The 20,267-nt window shown below is 39.7% G+C and overlaps 3 protein-coding genes across 3 annotated transcripts; 2 read left to right on the top strand and 1 right to left on the bottom strand.

Annotated features, from left to right (window-relative positions):
• Positions 1 to 2,169: 2,169 nt before the first annotated feature.
• Positions 2,170 to 5,238, bottom strand: LOC124911565 (glutamic acid-rich protein-like). The gene is made up of 6 exons (XM_047452068.1): positions 4,973 to 5,238; positions 4,205 to 4,904; positions 3,786 to 3,914; positions 3,490 to 3,648; positions 2,737 to 3,144; positions 2,170 to 2,310 (listed from the first exon to the last, which is right to left on the bottom strand). The coding sequence occupies exons 1-6, from the start codon at positions 5,236 to 5,238 to the stop codon at positions 2,170 to 2,172; spliced, it is 1,803 nt and encodes a 600-aa protein (XP_047308024.1).
• Positions 5,239 to 9,445: 4,207 nt separating this feature from the next.
• Positions 9,446 to 11,490, top strand: LOC124912195 (cysteine-rich PDZ-binding protein). The gene is made up of 4 exons (XM_047452759.1): positions 9,446 to 9,565; positions 9,674 to 9,791; positions 10,364 to 10,455; positions 11,183 to 11,490. The coding sequence occupies exons 1-4, from the start codon at positions 9,550 to 9,552 to the stop codon at positions 11,245 to 11,247; spliced, it is 291 nt and encodes a 96-aa protein (XP_047308715.1). The 5' UTR covers positions 9,446 to 9,549; the 3' UTR covers positions 11,248 to 11,490.
• A 1,470-nt stretch (positions 11,491 to 12,960) lies between these two features.
• LOC124912285 (starch synthase 3, chloroplastic/amyloplastic) lies at positions 12,961 to 19,915 on the top strand. The gene is made up of 17 exons (XM_047452881.1): positions 12,961 to 13,215; positions 13,377 to 13,522; positions 13,795 to 13,861; positions 13,973 to 15,337; positions 15,597 to 15,811; positions 16,161 to 16,431; positions 16,611 to 16,786; positions 17,075 to 17,182; positions 17,495 to 17,604; positions 17,808 to 17,913; positions 18,086 to 18,256; positions 18,346 to 18,474; positions 18,608 to 18,790; positions 18,897 to 19,028; positions 19,135 to 19,246; positions 19,342 to 19,465; positions 19,568 to 19,915. Exons 2-17 carry the CDS (start codon positions 13,394 to 13,396, stop codon positions 19,698 to 19,700), a joined length of 3,531 nt encoding a protein of 1,176 aa, XP_047308837.1. The 5' UTR covers positions 12,961 to 13,215; positions 13,377 to 13,393; the 3' UTR covers positions 19,701 to 19,915.
• The last annotated feature ends 352 nt before the right edge of the window (positions 19,916 to 20,267 follow it).

The following is a 20,267-nucleotide window of genomic DNA, read 5'->3' on the forward strand; positions in this document are numbered from 1 at the left end:
ATAGTCAGTGCAGAAATGCTAGGAAATATCCCATATCAACATTAGCTGAGTATTTACGAATTACACTACAAGAATGGTTTAATGATAGAAGAGAAAAAGCTTCTAACCACACAGAACATTTATCTCAATATTATGAAAAGTTCTTACGTGAACAAGCTGAGAAGGCAGATTCTACAACGTTAATCCGCTTAACAGATTCGAGTTTCATGTGAATGACGGTCAACATGATTTTCAAGTTGATCTCCAAACTCGAACTTGTACTTGTAGGGTATTTGATCTATCTGGTCTTCCTTGTAAACATGCCCTTGCTGCTGCCCGTTCTCGGAAAACTATTCCATATGAGTACTGCTCAAGGTTAGAGAATTATTGCATTGTTTAATTCTAAGATTGAATTTATATAACTTAAATATTATTATTTTTTCAGGTTTTTCACAACTGAAGCATGGTGCATGGAATATGTAGATACATGTTATCCAGTTTGCGATGAAGGTTTTTTGGATATTCCAGAAAATATCAAGGAACAAGTTTGTCTAAAACCCCCCATCAAGGTTAAGAAGGGTAGGCCAACAACAAAGCGTAGGCCATCACAAGGTGAGCCTCGTAAGGAATAGAGACGATGCAACTCATGTGGCGGTCGAGGCCATAACAGGGCAACATGCAAAGTAGTGATGCCTACACCATCTACTTCAAGACAACAAGTGTCACAACCTTCACAACCATCATAGTTGGCCAAACCTTCACAATCTTCATCTTTGCCACATTCTCTAGACAATATTTCTTTTGGTTAAATTGTATCTTTTTGTTAAATTGTATGTTTTTGCACCAACTGAATTAGTGACTATTCCACATGATGTTTTATATATATATATATATATATGTAGGTGGTAGTTTTGTCCAGGTGGTATATGTGCAGGTGCCTTTTTTATATATGTGCAGGTGCCTTTTTTCTGTTGTAACAGATCTGATGTGCAGGTGCCCAAATGCAATAAGTTTTCATCATGTTCAGGAATTCAATGGAGTTGAGCGTGGGGAGTGGGCCTTGGGCATGGGGCGTTGTCCTTTGGGCGTTGGGCGTGGGCCATTGGGCGTGGGGCGTGGGCCTTTGGGCGTGGGGCGTGGGGAGTGGGCATGGGGCGTGGGCCTTTGGGCGTGGGACGTGGACCTTTGGGCGTGGGGGTTGGGCGTGGGGCGTGGGGCGTGGGGAGTGGGCATGGGCCTTGGGCGTGGGACGTGGGCCTTGGGCGTGGGACGTGGGCCTTTGGGCGTGGGGCGTGGGCGTGGGGCGTGGGCCTTTGGGCGTGGGGCGTGGGCCTTTGGGCGTGGGGCGTGGGCCTTTGGGCGTGGGGTGTGGGCCTCTGGGCGTGGGGAGTGGGCCTCTGGGCGTGGGGAGTGGGCCTCTGGGCGTGGGGAGTGGGCCTTTGGGCGTGGGGAGTGGGCGTGAGCGTGGGGCGTGGGCCTTTGGGCGTGAGCCTTTGGGCGTGGGGAGTGGGCGTGAGCGTGGGGTGTGGGCCTTTGGGCGTGAGCCTTTAGGCGTGGGGCGTGGGCCTTTGGGCGTGGGGGTTGGGCGTGGGGGTTACGTGGGGCGTGAGGGTTGGGCGTGGGGCGTGGGAGTTGGGCGTGGGGCGTTGGGCTTTACATATTGTTACTTGAATTAATTTAAGGTTTTGTTATACATATTATTATTGGAAAATATTAGTCATTTGAATCTAACAAAGACAACAATAATTAACTAATTTTAGAATGAAATTTGAAGCAAACAAATTAACTATTTATATTGAATTTAGATGAAGGGTCTACAATTTGATAGAATAACCTTACTGCCCATTTGTTTCTCCAAAAAATCATATTTTTAGTGACCACATTTGATATATTCAATGAGACAGTAAGGTATTCCAAATGCATAATAGTAAAAACCCCACAGTCCCCACTTTTGGTTGTCTTTCGGACTATTGGGTGTGGTATTATGGAGTATGGCATCGCATCCAATTTGATCTGTGGAAACCTTTGTTTATCGCCCGTGGTGAACCCCTGTTCAAGCAAGTACGACACCATTACACACATTGGTTTCAAGAAGTCGTCATATTCATCCTTTCGGAACATATTATGTTCGCAGTCATATACATATATGCACCAATCTTGTAGATGAATCTTGCACAGGACCCAGTGCTTCTACTTTAGGTTCAAGGGTACATATATCATATCAACAATATTCCAATGATTACTTCCTTCACCAAATACGTATTCCATGAGATCGTCGAATTCGTAGCCTGCAGGATTCGGGGTAAACATATCATAGCGATTATTCATCTTCTGAGAGAATTTAGAGTCAGCAATTGAGAAATTTCTTGGATATGTCTTAGGGTACTCCACAACCCTTCATTTTAGTAAAATTATTGGATCTGTCATCTATCTCCTACGAAAAAACTATTGATTAAGCAAAAATTATTAGGCGTAGAACGTGGGCGTGGGGGTTGAGCGTTGGGAGTGAGGGTTGAGCGTGGGGCGTGGGGGTTGAGCGTGGGGCGTGGGGCTTGGGCGTTGGGGCGTTGGGGCGTTGGGGCGTGGGGGTTGGGCGTTGGGGTTGAGCCTGGGGCGTGGGGGTTGGGCGTGGGGCGTGGGGAGTGGGCGTGGGGGTTGGGCGTGAGGCGTGGGGGTTGGGCGTGAGGCGTGGGGAGTGGGCGTGGGGTGTGGGGGTTGGGCGTGGGGCTTACAAAAATAAAGAACAAAAATACTTACCGTATCGTGTAACCATTGTTGAGGCTTGAGCAATCTATTGAAAAGAGAACGATCTGCAGAGCAAACCGTCAACTCCTTGAAATCCTTTGCATCACTCTTTAACCATTTCTTTAACTCCTTCATCTTTTCCTCGTCAATTCGTAACAAAGGATTAACCTTAACCGGATCATTTAGTTTAAACCATTTCCCACCAGGGTCGGTGTATTCCCCCAATTGTTTCGACTTCTTCTTTCTCCGAAAACTTTTACCAACAAATTGTGATGGAGTCAATTGTTTCACCTCCTTCTCCTTCTGCTTATTTTTCTCCTTCTTCTTCTTCTCCTCCTCAGTCTCCACAATCACCTCCTTCACAATCTCTTTTTCCACCTCCTCTTTCTTCTCCTTTGGAACATGGGGCAAATCTTCTTCCTGCACAATCAAAAAATTAGATTAATATACATTGTGGAATGTAGGGCGTGGGACTTGGTGCAATACCTTGTCATTCTTCTCAGCTTCCACCTCCACCTCTTTGTTCTCCTCATCCACATCCTTCAACTTGGGAGAGGATTGGGGCGTAGGGCGCGAATCATCATTCTGCACCTCCACCTCCTTCTCATTCTCCTTCTCCACCTCCTTCTCCTTCTCCACCTCCTTCTCCTTCTCCTTGTTCTCCTCCACCTCCTTATTCTCCTCTACCTCCACCTCTTTCTCCTTGTTCTCCTCCACCTCCTTATTCTCCTTTACCTACACCTCCTTCTCCTTGTTCTACCCCACCTCCTTATTCTCCTCTACCTCCACCTCCTTCTCCTTGTTCTTCTCCACCTCCTTATTCTCCTCTACCTCCACCTCCTTCTCCTTGTTCTCCTCCACTTCCATATTCTCCTCCTTCTCCTTGTTCTCCACCACCTCCTTGTTCTCATGCACATCATCATTCTTCTCCTCTGGGCCATCAAAACTCAATTTGCGAGAGGTTTTTGGCGTGGGGCGCGAATCATCATTTTGCACAATGAAAAAATCAGATTAATATATATACATTGTGGAACGTGGGATTCGCACGTTCTATATCATACCTTATCATTCTCCTCAGTCTTCTCGTCATTCTCCTCAGTCTCCTCGTCCTCCTCCTCAGTCTCCTCGTCCTTCTCCAAAGTCTCCTCCTCCTTAGTCTCCTCGTACTCGTCCTCCTCCTCCTCATCGTTCTGCAAAATCAAAAATGAAATGAGATTAATATACATTTTGATGTCTTGGGCGTGGGGGTTGGGCGTGGGGCGTGGGGCTTGGGCGTTGGGAGTGGGGCGTGGGGGTTGGGCGCGGGGCGTGGGGGGTGGGCGTGAGGCGTGGGCGTGGGGGTTGGGCGTGGGGCGTGGGGTTGGGCGTGGGGCGTGGGGGTTGGGCGTGGGGGTTGGGCGTGGGGCGTGGGGCTTGGGCGTTGGGAGTGGGGGTTGGGCGTGGGGCGTGGGGCGTGAGACTTAGGCGTGTGGGTGTGTACCTTTTTCGATTTCCTCTTCTCAGCCTTTCTCTTCTTGGCCAACTTATCAGCATTCCTCTTCTTGTCCAACTCATCAGCAATCCTCTTCTTTGACAAAATCGCCAGCCTTTCTCGCCTCTCCTTCCTCTTTCTTGTAATCTCATCATCATCCTCCTTAATCTTCTTCATCTTCTCGTCATTCTTCCTCTTAGAGTTCATCAACTCATCATTCTTCCTCTTCGTCCCATTCTCATTATCAACATCATCATTCTTCCTCTTCGTTCTATTCTCAACAAGTGTAAGATCATTATTCTTCCTCTTTGTCGTCCTCTTCTCAGTATCGATTGCAGCAGTACCTGCCTCTTCTTTTTCTTCTCCTCCACCATTCTTTTGTTCATTTCTTTGCCCCAATAATGTGATTATAAGTTGTTGATTCTCCTTCATGAGCTTGATTTCACTTTTAATCACATTCACAACATTTGTCAGCACATCAAGTTTGGCAGTTAAGTCTTGAGACACTCGATTTGGTGCACAAGATGTAGATTTGTCTTCAGTTGGAATAGGAGTCGTCGCAGAAGGGATTGAATGAGAGGAGCTTTCTTGGCTAGTTTCATCACTAACTTCACGGACCTTGGGACTAATATGTCTACTCTTCTTGGTTGGCGGTTTGGGAGTCCTTTCATGTTTTTCTTCTTCTTCAAAAACTTCAATCTTTCTCTTCCTCGTATCACATCCAAAAATTCATCATAAATGTTGTCTGTCATATCTTCAAAGTCGTCCCCAGAGTACATTCGCTTCTCCTCCGCAAACTCATGAATTTTTCTTCGAACAGTGCACTCCTGGATGGCTGTGGATACCTCAGGTCCGGTATAACTCCTAAAAGATTTACAGAGCACTATCATTGGGCTTGTAAGATCATCTTCCAGTGTCTTTTCAGCAAAATTGGGGACGAATGTATCGATAAGCTCATAGGTCCACACTTGGAATGCTAGTGCGAACCCATGTAAAATATAAGCGACATCACATATGCCTTTCTTGTTCCAGTTTTTCTTCATCGAGAGATATAACCCACAAAGGTATTTGATATCTTTGTCAATACCCTACAGGGTAGCTCTGAAGGACACATTTCCCCATGGAAATTGGAGGAAGATCTCCATGTCTTCCACCATGTGAAAGATTCTCAAACTTATCTTCCTCATGTTATCAGATGCGAACAGATACAAGTAAATGAGAAATATGAGCCCATCTTCCATTAATCCTCCTTATCAGAGCATCCGACGAAAATGTTTTCAAGCTCTTTCAGTCTAACATCCTTTTTACCCTTAAAATATTTGAGGACAAGGGGTGGACATTCTTCAACCTCCTCCACCAAAGGAAATCTGCCAAAGTTGAGGCCTGTCACCAATGCATAATCCTTCATGCCCCAGCATACCTCCTTACCTTTGACCAAGAACCTTATCTCCTTCGAATTTGAACTGACTTTTCTGATAAGCATCTGATGGAGTATGGTTCCTGTAAATAATAATGTCGGGGCTTGGAATATAGACTTGAATTGGGTCTGCAATGCCCTATCCAAAAGATCATGGTGAGTAAACCTCTCCTTTATCTTTGCCAAGTTGGGACCGGTGGATTTCAATGAAACACGGCCATTAAAATCATTGAGAATGGTTTCCTTTGGTGCCATCTGCAAAAACAGTCATTAAAAATCATATACACAATGTTTGGTTGATCAAAAACAATAAAATCATATTAATAATTGCAGCCACGCACCACGCCCAAGCCCCACGCCCCACGCCCAACCCCCACTCCCAATGCCCAACCCCACGCTCAAGCCCCACGCCCAAGCCCCACGCCCAAACCCCACGCCCCACGCCCAAGCCCCACGCCCAACCCCCAACCCCCACGCCCAGACCCCACGCACAAGCCCTACGCCCCACGCCCAACCCCCACGCCCCACACCCCACACCCAACCCCCACGCCCCACGCCCAAGACCCACGCCCCACGCCCAACCCCCACGCCCCACGCCCAACCCCCATGCCCCACGCCCAACCTCCACGCCCCACGCCCAACCCTCACGCCCCACGCCCACGCCCAACCCCCACGCCCCACGCCCAACCCCTACGCCCACGCCACACGACCAAGCCCTAAACCTAAACTAAAACCCTAAAACCCTAATGTTCACATGCAAAGCAAATATACCATTCTCAGCATTCATAATAAGCAAAACATGCAAAACAAATATTCACAAACCATTCACAAACATTCTCAGCATTTCACAAACCATTCACAAATTATATCAATCTAATCATTTAAAACAATAAACCTAAACTAAACTAAGATTACCTAAACAATAAACCTAAACTAACTTCAGATCGTCGGGCTAGAATCGTCCGAGGTTTGACGATCGTCGAAGATGTTGGCTGGAAGTTCAGCTTGGCGATCGACGAAGAGGCTGGCTGGAAGGGTTGGGCTTCTTGGCGAACGTCGGGGATGGTGGTTGGCGGAGCTTGGCGTCTAGGGCTGGGCAGGGGAGAAACGGAACCGGATGGGGAGAAAGCGGGGGAAGAAGAAGGGGAAGTGTAACGGTCGGGGGAAAGGGAAAGCGGGGGAAGAAGAAAAGAAAGGAAAATAAAAGAAAAGAAAAGAAAAGAAAAGAAAAAAAAAAAAAAAAAAAAAAAAAAGAAAAAAAAAAAAAAAGAAAAAAAAAAAGAAAAAAAAAGAAAAGAAAAAAAAGTAAAAAAGTTATTAAGGGTAAAATTGGAAAAAATTTAAAAAAAAAAAATTATTATGGAGGTTAAATATGAGGGAAATTTGATGAGAGGGTTATTACCATATTTAACATAGCCTTACTAATTTTTTCATATATAACCTTTTGTCAGGGCAAAATGTCTCTTTTGCCCTTTAATTTTAAAAAAAAAAATTATTTTCTTTTCCTTCTTTTCCCTTCTCCCCCGTTTTCCCTCCCTCTCCCTCTCCCTCTGTTCAACTCTCCCTACACCGAAGATGACCGATCAGCCATCCTCTCCCCCGAACCCCGAAACATCGACGACGATTCAAACCCTTCCTCTCCCCCGAACCCCGACGAGCCCCCAACGACAAATAAGAGTCCCCGACGAGAAGTAGAACTCCAGAACGACGAAGGTGAGTTTATCTTCCATGTTTTTCCCGTTTTCTATATGAGTTTTCCCTTTTTGTATCGTTTATATTCCATGCATGCTGAAATGGAAGAATGATTAGTGTTTATTGTTTAGGTTTAGGTTTAGGTTTATTGGCTGACTGAATCGTTTTGGGTTTAAAATGCATCTGTCGAAGGCTGTTGCAGGTTGTCGCAGACGAATGCGCATCTATCGCAGGCGACGAATGCGCATTCGTCTGCGACAGATGCGCAATCGTCTGCGACAGATGCGCATTCGTCTGCGACAGATGCGCATTCGTCTGCGACAGATGCGCATTCGTCTGCGACAGATGCGCATTCGTCTGCGACAGATGCGCATTCGTCTGCGACAGATGCGCATTCGTCTGCGACAGATGCGCATTCGTCTGCGACGTTTACAATATGTATCTCTCAATCTCCATTTTATGTTTTGCTTACTGGTCTATGCATGTGTTATTTTGATGTCTATAATCAATGAATGAGCATAACTTCATTAGCCTGTACGTTTGAATGCTTTTGAGGCACACAGAATGGGCGTTGAGGATGAAGTCCGAATGAAATGGGTAATAATAACAATGGGTGAGCACACAGAATGGGCGTTGAGGATTGAGGGAGCCCGAATGAAATGGGTAATAATAACAATGGGTGTGGAGAGGTGAATGCATAAATGGATGATCAGAGAGAACCTTCAGAGTATTTTCTAAACGACGAGGAGACTTATAATGGGCAAAACGATTGGCGTGATGGAGGGATTGAGTTTGATTTAAATGCTAAGTAAAAGAGGAACAATTCTAAATTTGAATACAAAGAATGATATTTTGATTGATTGATATGTTTGTGAATTAGAAGGGTTTTATTTTCATCACTGAGTGGTGGTGTTTGTTGTTGCAGTTTTTTTTTTAAATAAATGAGTGTTATTTTCAAATAAATGAGTGTTATTTGAAAACAATCAATTGAAGCTGGGTACTAAGATTTAATCATTCTCATCATTATTTAAATTATCACCATGTATCATTTATTGTAAGACACTTAATTTGAATGTTCTAAACAATTGTAAAAATATCTTTGTTTTTCTAACAAAGTCTTCGCCATCAAATGAACATCGCTTTTTTAATCGTTATACTGCATTGCATTGTCGAACACTAACCTCATATCAGCAAAAATGTCACGGACATTCTTATAACTAGTTCCATCTTTACCTCCATTTGATTCTTTATAGTACTGAAGTACATAGGTCTGTCCATAACCTATACACACTTTCCAACATTAAAATCAATAGAAATGTAAACCAGAAAAGAAAAAAGTACCTTAACGCATAGTAGTCATCCAACCCAAGACCTTCAATATCAACATACTGCATAAAGGGTCATTCACACTTGTGTTGAGATATCTGATAAGTAAATCACAATGTCAGAAAGCAAACTAACATTGTTTGTACAAACAATCAAGTAACCAAAAGGTCGTAGGCGAAAAATGCATTGGCGAAAAATCCATCTGTCGCAGGCGAATGCGCATCTGTCGTAGGCGACAGATGCGCATTCGTCTGCGACAGATGCGCATTCGTCTGCGACAACCTGCAACAGCCTTCGACAGATGCATTTTAAACTCAAAACGATTCAGTCAGCCAATAAACCTAAACAATAAACACTAATCATTCTTCCATTTCAGCATGCATGGAATATAAACGATACAAAAAGGGAAAACTCGGATAGAAAACGGGAAAAACATGGAAGATAAACTTACCTTCGTCGTTCTGGAGTTCTGCTTCTCGTCGGGGACTCTTATTTGTCGTCGGGGGCTCGTCGGGGTTCGGGGGAGAGGAAGGGTTTGAATCGTCGTCAATGTTTCGGGATTCGGGGGAAAGGATGGCTGATCGGTCATCTTCGGTGTAGGGAGAGTTGAACAGAGGGAAAGGGAGAGGGAGGGAAAACGGGGGAGAAGGGAAAAGAAGGAAAAGAAAATGAGTTTTTTTAAAAAAAATTAAAGGGCAATAAAGACATTTTGCCCTGATAAAAGGTTATATATGAAAAAATTAGTAAGCTATGTTAAATATGGTAATAACCCCTATTATGAGGGTTATTTCATCAAATTCCCCAAATATGAGATATGTTAAAGTAAATTGGAGAAAAGAATAGGACGAATTAATTTCAGCGAATAGTCGAATATTAGAAATCGTGAGAAAGAAAGGGGCATTAGGGCAGAGGCCTGACAATGGTGTGCGACAAGTGTAAGAGGCTTCAATTTTCGTTCATCAAAATTTCTTCTCATCATATTCTTTGATGTCTGGTAATCCGTCTGACTTAAAAGTTCTATGATTTTGGTTGGTAATTTGCAGGTGAGAAGAAGCTGTCGAAAGTTATTGTACCTGATAAGTGGAAGGAAGGCGCTAGCAATACAACCGAAGGCGGAGGGCGTAAGATCAACGAGAACAAGCTCCTCTCCAAGAACAAAAGGTTTATTTTCTTGTTTCTTTCTCTCCTCTCCTCTCCCTCGCTGTCTGCCCGTGTAATTTGTGGTATGTTGTTAGTGAATATGAGATTGATTAGCCTAAGCTCCTTAGTTTTTGTATACCTTTACCTTTGGGCGATAGTCTTAGAGTTAGAATGTAACCCTAACTCAATTTATACCTTGCAGTGATGCAAACCATATCCAATAAATTAAAAGTTGTAACAGTTCAATAGATATTTACTTGTACCAAATTAATTATCCATGGATCATGCCTATATCCTCTGTCAAAGAATTGAAAGCTAGGAGGAATTCGGTATATATTTGAACTGATTTATCTCTATTAGTAGAGGATTTTCCTCCTATTTGCACCCTGTGTGCTCTGGAACAGATACACAATAGAATGAAAGAACATAAAAGTTTGTGTTTTATCCTTTAAAAAACCCATAAAAGTCTGTGTTCATGATACTTGGCTTCAAATATAAGGCGTGGTTTGCTAAGTGATTGAGCGTACCACATTTGCTCTGTCAATAGATGTTCAAGTGTTTTGTGTTTAAGGCAGGATTGTTTGGTATTGCAGATGGACTCCCTATGGGAATACGAAATGCATCATCTGCAAGCAGCAAGTGCATCAAGATGGCAAGTACTGTCACACCTGTGCTTATAGTAAAGGTAATGGTTTTGATCTTGATCTTGTGCCTGTTAATTCATAAAAATAAAGGTACAAAGGTGGGCTACTAAAGGAGTTTAAAATTTAATACTTCTATGAGAGATAGTACAAATATAAGCATTAAAACTTCAATTAATGATTAACTCACTAGGTTTCTCAAGAGACAAGAGTCATGTGTCTTAGATCAAAGGTCACAGACTTGATTCTCACTAAGAACGCTATGTACCTCAGTTTTAATCCTCTCTTTTGTCTCTTCTACTTTTGACAAGATCAATTAGCGATGACTTATCTAGCAATAATAAAATAAAATAGTGTTGACATGTGACAGAAGATGAGTCATATTTTTGGCACAATAAACTAACCCCTTCTTGGATTCCTACATAGTTGTATGAATTGATCTTGTCTCCTGTTACATCGGTGTCTCCTATAAATCGGTTCCACCCATTACCAATACTCTTGCTGCCTTCTTCTATTCAAGTTAATTTTCTTACTTACGTATTTATTAGATAATTGTATCACAAATTGCACATGTTGAGTTGAATCATAAAGTGTTGTGATAAAAACCTGTTAGGAGTTTAATTGTACCCCTTTTAGAAAGTTTAGGCGATTTTGTATACTTTCAAAGACTAGGTTGAACTAATCTAATATCTAATTTCTTGTATACTTTTGGGTATCTTATTATGTCAAAATTCAAGTGCTTATTTCTTTATTTTATTTTTGTTGGCGCAGGAGTATGTGCTATGTGTGGCAAACAGGTACTTGACACTAAGTTCTATAAACAGAGCAATGTATGACATGTTTTGTAAGAGGAATGGAAGTGAGGATGGTGGGGTTGTTGCAATTATTCATGGCACTTGCAATGATGAACAACTTAAGTAGAGATGTATTTTTATTTATGAAAAAAATGAACGTTTTCTAAGCAACTATGTATGTATGTGGTGGGAACAGTAGAAATCCAGTTCTAGTTGTGAATTCGGTTATGATCAATGATGTTGGTATCCCATTAAATGAGATTTATAATATACACTTTTATCTTCTAATTCTCATTTTCATTCTAACCCACGAAGGTAGTCTGAATAAAAGTGAATAAGAGTCGGCTTAAAAGACCAAAAATGTCACGAGTTTGATTCTATCTTAAGCATGACATTATTATCTAGTTCTATTTAATTAAAATAATAATAATTTCATACAAATTTTTTTCTCTTAACAATTACAGTAAAAAATATCATGACGTGCAAGTATTCTTCTTTAGATTGGTCATCTTATCTATTGACGTTTTTCATAGAATTCCCACAATCAGATGATAGAAATCAAACCCTTTATGGCCACTTGTTTTCAAAAGTACAAACTCTACATCAGAAGGTGGTTGATATGTAGCATTTTCTTCGTCTACCTCAACTTCATCTTGAACATGCATTTTTACAATATTAATATTTAAATTTAATTATTATTTATGATAATAATTTAAAATTTATAAAGTTAGAATAATATATATTTGTAATTATAATAAATAATTTTGAATTTATTTTAATAATTAATAATAAATAATTTAAATCTAGATTAAGAATATAATTATTTTAATCCAGATTAATAAATAATTTTAAATTTATTTTAATTTAGATAATCAATTTTAAAAAGTATTAAATAGATCATTTTAATTATATTCTAACAAAAATGTTAATTTAAATAATTTTAAAACAAAATTTATATTTTTAATTTTATATTAAAATAATTATATTTTTAATTTGAATATATATATATATATATATATATATATATATATATATATATATATATATATATATATAAATTTAACAAATTCATTCTATTAAAAGAAAAAAAAATTCTCCTCATTTTCAATAAAAAAATAACACCAACTAAACCCCAAATGGAACAAGTCAAAAACCAAAACTCAACTAATGAATACTCTTGGCTGATTCTCAAACCTAAAAAAATCAATCACAAGGTAAACCTGGAAAATAAACTTCGTCGTGTGTCGTCATTTGAAGCCAAAGCGTGAACGCGCGCGTCTGTGTGTCGTCATTTGAAGCCAAAGCGTGAACGCGCGCGTCTGGGCGCATTGTTCTGTCTTCATCCATTGGTGTTTGATCGTTCCAGCTGCGTCCAGGCTAACGGTGTTGAAGCACACATCAGTTGATCCAGTGTTGCGCGAAAGCGCTCAACTTTCGTTGTAGGTGGTTCGTCGAATGAAGTATAGACGCTCATTCGATGGTCGCATGCTTTGCTGCAACCAATTCTTTTATATCCGGGTATACTAGATTACTACCATTTTTTAAACTCATTTTACCTTTATTTTCAACTTACAAAATACACAAAATATTTAAAAAATATAAATATTTATTTTTATTATTATATTTTTATTTTACTTAAAATTATTTAATAAATTTGGAACTTAATATGCTCTGACAATTACAAAAGGTGAGACTTTATTTTATTTTATTTTATTTTATTTTAGTAGTAGCCATCTGACTCACAGGTGGTTTAGAAAGCAAGAATCATGAGTAAAAGGGAGAAGAAGAGGAAAGAAAATCCTAGATTGACCCACCACCGCCTCCTCTATCAAAAAACAAACAATCAACACCGTCTAATCTTTGTTTCCATCACCCATTAATCACTCTCAACCACTAAGCCTTGCAAATCTTTTCAATTTCTTGGGAAATCACACCCTATTGGACTTCCGGACTTTGTGTGGACCTCATCCCAATGATCTTACATTTTCCTTGATTTTTCCAGTCTTACAAGTATTTACTTATACAACCTCTCTCCCTCTTTCTGCAACCAAATCAAGAGATAGCTAGATATATAGATATTCTTAAAGGGGATGTCTGCTCCCATTAGCACAGTAAACCAGGGGAATTTGCGGTGAAGAAATAAAAGTTTTTTTTTTTTTTTTTCTCTTCAGAGGGAGTGCGGAGTACCATGGAGGTGGTTCCTGTAAAGGCTCCGAGACAATTCTTTTCAAAGGCTGTGTCCGATGACAGAATCCGTTTCAAGATCCAACCTTCCCTTGGTTTAGTCTATTATGGCCAGGTCAATGGATTCTCACAAGTATGTTTGTTTTTCTAATTTCTTCCTGTTTTCCTCCTCCCATACCCCAACATTCATTAGAACATATGCCCAATTTTTTGTGTTGCATCTTCCTTTTTGAATGTTTAATTGTTTGTTTGTCTCTAAAGTTGCATAGTAGTTCATGAATACAATGTTACGACTTATTTGGAAGAGGAAAGCATCTTGATATCTTAATATTAATCTTCAGTCCTCATCCTTATATATTTGTTTTCTTTTTGTATCCCAAACAAAATGGTTACATGTATAATCAGTGTTGTTTACCTAGAAAAGGCTTCCAAGCAGCTATTGGAGTTTCGTCTAAAATAAGGGCAAGTGCAGGTTAGTTGATTGTTTATCGTCAGCCATTAGTTTGTTTGTATCGAGTATTTCTTCTCCCATTTTCTATTCCTTTTGTTAATGGGTGAAATGTTTTATACTATATGGGTGTAGATTTTGCTAGAAAAAGGCCAAAAAGAATATTGGCCCCAAGCCCAAGAGGACCTGCTCCTAAGGGATTTATGCCTAAATCGCCTGTAGGGACTAGTAGTACCCATAGAAGGGAGCAACGGAATAATGGAGAAGAAGAAGAAGGTCCAACTACTTCCTCCTCAATTCCCACTGAGACCATTACAAGCAGTCTACAATCGAACCAAGTCAAGGAAGACAGTAGATTTGAGGAGGAGGATGTATCATCAGAAAAGAATCCCAATGTCACTGTTCAGCGAGGAACAGAAGGTGTTAGTAATGAGGATAATCAGATAGAGTCAGAAGAAGAAGAAGAGAGTTATGAAGATGATAACGCCAACACTGATGAATCAAAAGGATTAGTTACAATTGCTAAGAGTGAAGTGGAGGACACAATTGATGAAATATGTTTGGAAGAGAATTATCTAAGAAATCAAAATGGTAAGAAGCAAGTATCTAGTGCTGAAACTGAGGCGTCTGAACCAGAATCAGCCAAACAGAACGAGATTTTAGAAAGTAGGGAAAAAGAGGGCTCTCTTAGTCTGAAAATGGATATGGAAGCTAGCATGCGCAAGGAGTTGCTCGCCAGACTTGCTAATGAGAATTTTTCTAGAGGTAACAAAATGTTTTACCATCCTGAGGTAGTGAGACCTGGGCAAGACATTGAGGTATTCTTTAATAGGAGCCTTTCCATTCTACAAAATGAACCTGAAATTATGATAATGGGAGCATTTAATGATTGGCGTTGCAAATATTTTACAAACAAGTTGAACAAATCAAATCTCAGTGGGGACTGGTGGTCTTCCCACATTCATGTCCCTTCAGAAGCATACAAGATGGATTTTGTTTTCTTCAATGGGAATGATGTTTATGACAATAACAAGCAGACAGATTTTTGCATAACCGTGGAAGGTGGCATGGATAGGTTTGATTTTGAAGATTTCTTGCTTCAAGAGAAAAGTCGTGAACTTGAGAAGCTTGCTAAGGAGCAGGCTGAAAGAGAAAGACAGGCTGAAGAACAAACACGAATAGAAGCTGTGAAGGCTGCAATTGAAGCTGACAGAGTTTGGGCCAAAGAGGAGATTCAGAGAAGACGAGACATTTTGCAAGAGTCCAGAAGAAACGCCGTGAGATCCATTGACAATGTGTGGTATATAGAACCCAATGACTTCAAAGAAGGTGATTTGGTGAGGTTATTTTACAATAAGGGTTCTGGTCCTCTAGCTCATGCTAAGGATTTGTGGATTCATGGTGGGCACAATAACTGGATGAATGGCTTGTCTATCGTCACAAAGCTTGAAAGAAGCTATGTGGGAAAGGAGGATGCTGACTGGTGGTATTATGCTGATGGTACAAGTTTTTTTTTTCTTCAAACTCATTTCTTACATGCACCTTCTGTTCACTGTTGTGTTGACTTTGTTGAATATGCACCAAGGTGCCAGTTGCTATTCTGAATAACACAGATTTTTATTTGAAATTTTGAATAGGTAAAGAAGAATTTGATTCTCTATGAATCAATCAGAAATTCAATATGGTTAAGCTGTGTGTGTGTGTGGGTGGGGGGAGGTGCTAATTGCCATCTAACATTTTTCTGACTATTATTATGTAGTTACTGTACCTGATAGAGCCTTTGTCTTGGATTGGGTTTTTGCTAATGGTCCACCCAAGGACGCTACTGTTTATGATAACAACTTGAAGCAAGATTTTCATGCCATTGTACCGAGGTGCATTCCTGAAGATCTTTATTGGGTTGAAGAAGAAGAACGTACACTTCTTAGACTCAAGGAGGAAAGGAGGTTAAAAGAAGAGGCTATACTAGAGAAGGTCAGTTAACAGGTTCATACTCATCTTTTTTACTAATATTGTTCACAATCAAGATGATTGACCTTATATCTACTGTAATCTGACGTTGTTATAACGCATTGAAGATTGTTTAAATCCCTTGCAGTATCCTGGTGACTGATAGATGGTAATCTTACCAGTCATTCTGGATACGTTGCTATGTCTTTGCTTTCAGGAATCCCCTCTGACCAATTGTCTCTTAGCATATATACCTTTTTTAGTTGCTTCATTTGATTTAGTTTACTTTTTTTAATTGCTTCATTTAATTTAGTTTATCATCCTCTGTTTCTATATCTGTTATTATTTTCACTTTTCTCTTGATTAATCACAGGCTGAGAGAACAGCATGTATGAAGGCTGAGACAAAAGAGAGGACACTGAAAAGGTTTCTGCTGTCCCTTCTGCACATTGTGTACACTGATCCTCTTGATGTTCAAGCTGGGGGAACTGTGACAGTTTTTTATAATCCTTCCAACACGATTCTCAATGGAAAATCTGAAATTTGGTTTAGAGGTTCGTTTAACCGTTGGACCCATCGCATGGGCCCACTGCCTCCCCAGAAGATGTTACCTGCAGATAATGACTCCCATGTGAAGGCTATTGGTATGGAGTTAAATTGCTATTCTAAAGTTTGTCCGTGCAGAATGCTATCTGTCACTTTGGGTGCTGCTTGATGATGCTGTTGTTAAATAGCTTTTTTTTTTTTTTTTTCTCTATGATATATATATTTCGCCTAGTACTTGTTTTGAGAGAATTATGTTTAACGAGAGGGAAATTTTCAGTCAAGGTTCCATTGGATGCTTATATGTTGGACTTCGTATTCTCCGAGAGAGAAGATGGTGGCATTTTTGACAACAAAGATGGTACAGATTACCATGTACCTGTGTTTGGAGGAGTAGGAAAGGAGCCACCCATGCATATTGTGCATATTGCTATTGAAATGGCACCCATTGCGAAGGTGGTTTAAGATATATATGTATATATCTTGTTCTAGATGTTACAATTGTAATGTTATACTGTTTCAGATAACTAGCTAACTGCTTTCACATGACTGATTATTGGGTTATATATTCATTTACTGTGCATGCGAATATTTGGTATGGTAACATCAAATTTTATGCAATAATCCAAGTATAATATATTTCCTCTCTCTATGAAACATGATTTCAGTCCTAATAATAAAATTCATGCAACCTGGATGAATATTATAAACATATTTATTATAGGATGATCCATTTTGCTGCAGGTTGGAGGCCTTGGGGATGTTGTCACTAGTCTTTCTCGGGCTGTTCAAGATTTAAATCACAATGTTGACATAATCCTTCCCAAGTATGATTGTCTGAAATACAACCAGGTAAGGCAGTTCTCATATTGTAGTTTCTTTCATTTGATGAAAACAGCTGAAACTTGGGATCAGATCATATACTAATACCATTCATCAATCATAGCAACTCTAATTGATACATTGTATGTACTCTTGGAACTTCTTGAGAGGATAACTCTGGTATATGCTAATGTTTCTTCCCGAGAGTTTAATACCTTAAATAAGAACATGAGCCAATAGATACTCCATCCACCCAAAACAAAACCAGCAATAACATTTTGACGTGATGCTGTTTTATCATTCACCATTTGAATTGTGTGGTAATCTATTCATTTGAGATAGGTGAAGAACATGGAGTTTCACAAAAGCTATTCTTGGGGGGGCACGGAGATAAAGGTTTGGTTTGGGAAGGTTGAGGAACTTAATGTCTACTTTTTGGAACCTCAGAATGGGTATGCATTTTCTTTCTACATTCACTATTATTAAGTTAATGGTTTTCCCCCCCTTAAGCAATACCTTCTTTTTTTATCTATCTTTTATATAAGTCCTGAAAGACGGGCTATTATAATTGAAATGGTTTATAACTTAAGCCTTTGAATGGTTTGCAACCTGAGATTGTTTACATAATGAATTTTTAAATGATTCATCTTTGAAGGTTATTTTGGAAAGGGTGCATATATGGTTCCAGTAATGATGCGGAAAGGTTTGGTTTCTTTTGTCATGCCGCTCTGGAGTTTCTCCTCCAAAGTAGATTTCATCCTGTGAGTGTCAAACTTTTTATAATGACCAGATAGTTGTTATTCTTTTTGGTTGTTTCCTGACAGTAATTATCTATTTGTTTGTGTTGGGTTGGGTTTGTTTTGTCGTGGCACTGGAAGAAACATGATTTTTACCCAACTTCATAATCTTCGGGGTTTTTTGCCCATTTTACAGGATATAATTCACTGCCATGACTGGTCTAGTGCTCCTGTTGCTTGGTTGTTTAAGGACCAATATATGCACTATGGTCTTAGCAAAGCTCGAGTTGTCTTTACAATTCATAATCTTGAATTTGGTCAGCAATTCATAGGGAAAGCGATGACCTACTCTGACAAGGCTACAACAGTTAGTTTGAAGTCTCTCCACTAAAATATTGAAAAAATGATGGAATTGTTGTATGTATTCATAATGCTGAATGGTTATGATTTCTGCAGGTGTCTCCTACATATTCAAAGGAGGTTGCTGGATCTCGCGTAGTTGCGCCTCATCTCCATAAGTTTCATGGTATACTGAATGGTATTGATCTTGACATATGGGATCCATATAACGACATGTTCCTTCCAGTAAGTCACTTTTTTTCTTTTGTTTTTTGCTCTTCCTGCAAGATGGTGGAACTGAAAAGTCAAAAAAACAATTTAAATGCTAATGTATGACTAGACTCTACACTATTATTTCAGAATTAGCACTGTTTTGTAGGTACCTTACACTTCAGAGAATGTGGTTGAAGGGAAAATGGCTGCCAAGCATGCCTTGCAGCAAAGACTAGGTCTTAAAACAGCTGATGTACCGGTTGTGGGAATTATCACTCGCTTGACCCATCAAAAGGGAATCCACCTCATAAAGCATGCGATTTGGCGTACTCTTGAACGACATGGACAGGTTGGACTTCTTTCCTCTCTTGTAGTACTTAAAGATACTAGGTAAGAGAGAAGTGCAAATTTCACGTTGCTTGACTTGAAGAGTTTAAATAAATAATATTTGGCAGGTCGTCTTGCTGGGTTCTGCTCCAGATCCCAAAATTCAGAATGAATTTGTTAATTTAGCCAATCGCTTGCATTCTTCACATGGTGACCATGCACGTCTTGTTTTGACATACGACGAGCCTCTATCTCATTTGGTATGTAAATAAACACATGCATGCCTTCTCATTTGGTACCTACACCTTGTTATTACAATTACAACTGTAAATATATATATATATATAAAATCAATTCTACTTGCAGATATATGCTGGATCTGATTTTATGTTAGTCCCTTCTATATTTGAACCCTGTGGGCTAACCCAACTCACTGCAATGAGATATGGTTCAGTACCTGTTGTTCGGAAAACTGGAGGTAAATATCATGAATGTTCGGCTTATCTGACTGTTGCATTCAGTGGTTCATGTTCAAGCATTAATTTAATTATATGTGTTCTTGGTCTGATATAGGACTTTATGATACTGTGTTCGACGTGGATCACGACAAAGAGAGGGCAAAAGACCAAGGCCTTGAACCAAATGGATTCAATTTCGATGGAGCTGATTCTGCTGGTGTTGATTATGCTCTCAACAGGTAAATGTTATATATGTAACTCGCTGAAAAGGTTAATTTGAGTAGTAGTAGATTGTATTAATAGTTATATATCCCAAATGATATTTATAATATTGGTGGTAGAGCGATTACATCATGGTACGATGAACGAGAGTGGTTCAACTTGTTGTGCAAACGGGTGATGGAGCAAGACTGGTCTTGGAACAGGCCTGCTCTCGACTACTTGGAGCTTTACCATGCTGCGCGCAAGTATTAATTTAATGAAAACCGCCTATAATGATTTGGATAGAGCTAGCTGGAGATTTTATACAGTTTTTTAGAAGTATTAAGTGGACGGACCACCCCCTTTATTTATTTATTGAAATTTAATTTTTAGCATAATATTCCATTACATAACCAATTGTATTGTATATTTTTGCATAGTGGTTTGTGGATGTGGATGACATATACATATAGATATATCTCTTCCGACCAGATATCAAATAACAACACAAACTTAATATATAGCTCTGTCGATTTATATAAGTCTCATTTGGTATTGAATGAAATAGCAGAGGCGATCTGATTAATTAGGCGGCGGGAAAGATGGCTTGATCGACCTTGTTGGCAATGTCTGACAGTCAATTTGCCACTTCTGTGAGAAAATCTTTGTTATGGCTTGATCGACCTTGTTGGCAATGTCTGACAGTCAATTTGCCACTTCTGTGAGAAAATCTTTGTTATCAACAAGAATGTAGTTACAGAAAAAGAAGAAAATTAATGCTTAACCTAGGTACACTTTTATGTGATCATGATCGGCTAAATGAGCTTTTGCCTAATTAAT

This window comes from Impatiens glandulifera, chromosome 8, assembly GCF_907164915.1.
Source record: "Impatiens glandulifera chromosome 8, dImpGla2.1, whole genome shotgun sequence".
Taxonomy (NCBI): Eukaryota; Viridiplantae; Streptophyta; class Magnoliopsida; order Ericales; family Balsaminaceae; genus Impatiens; species Impatiens glandulifera.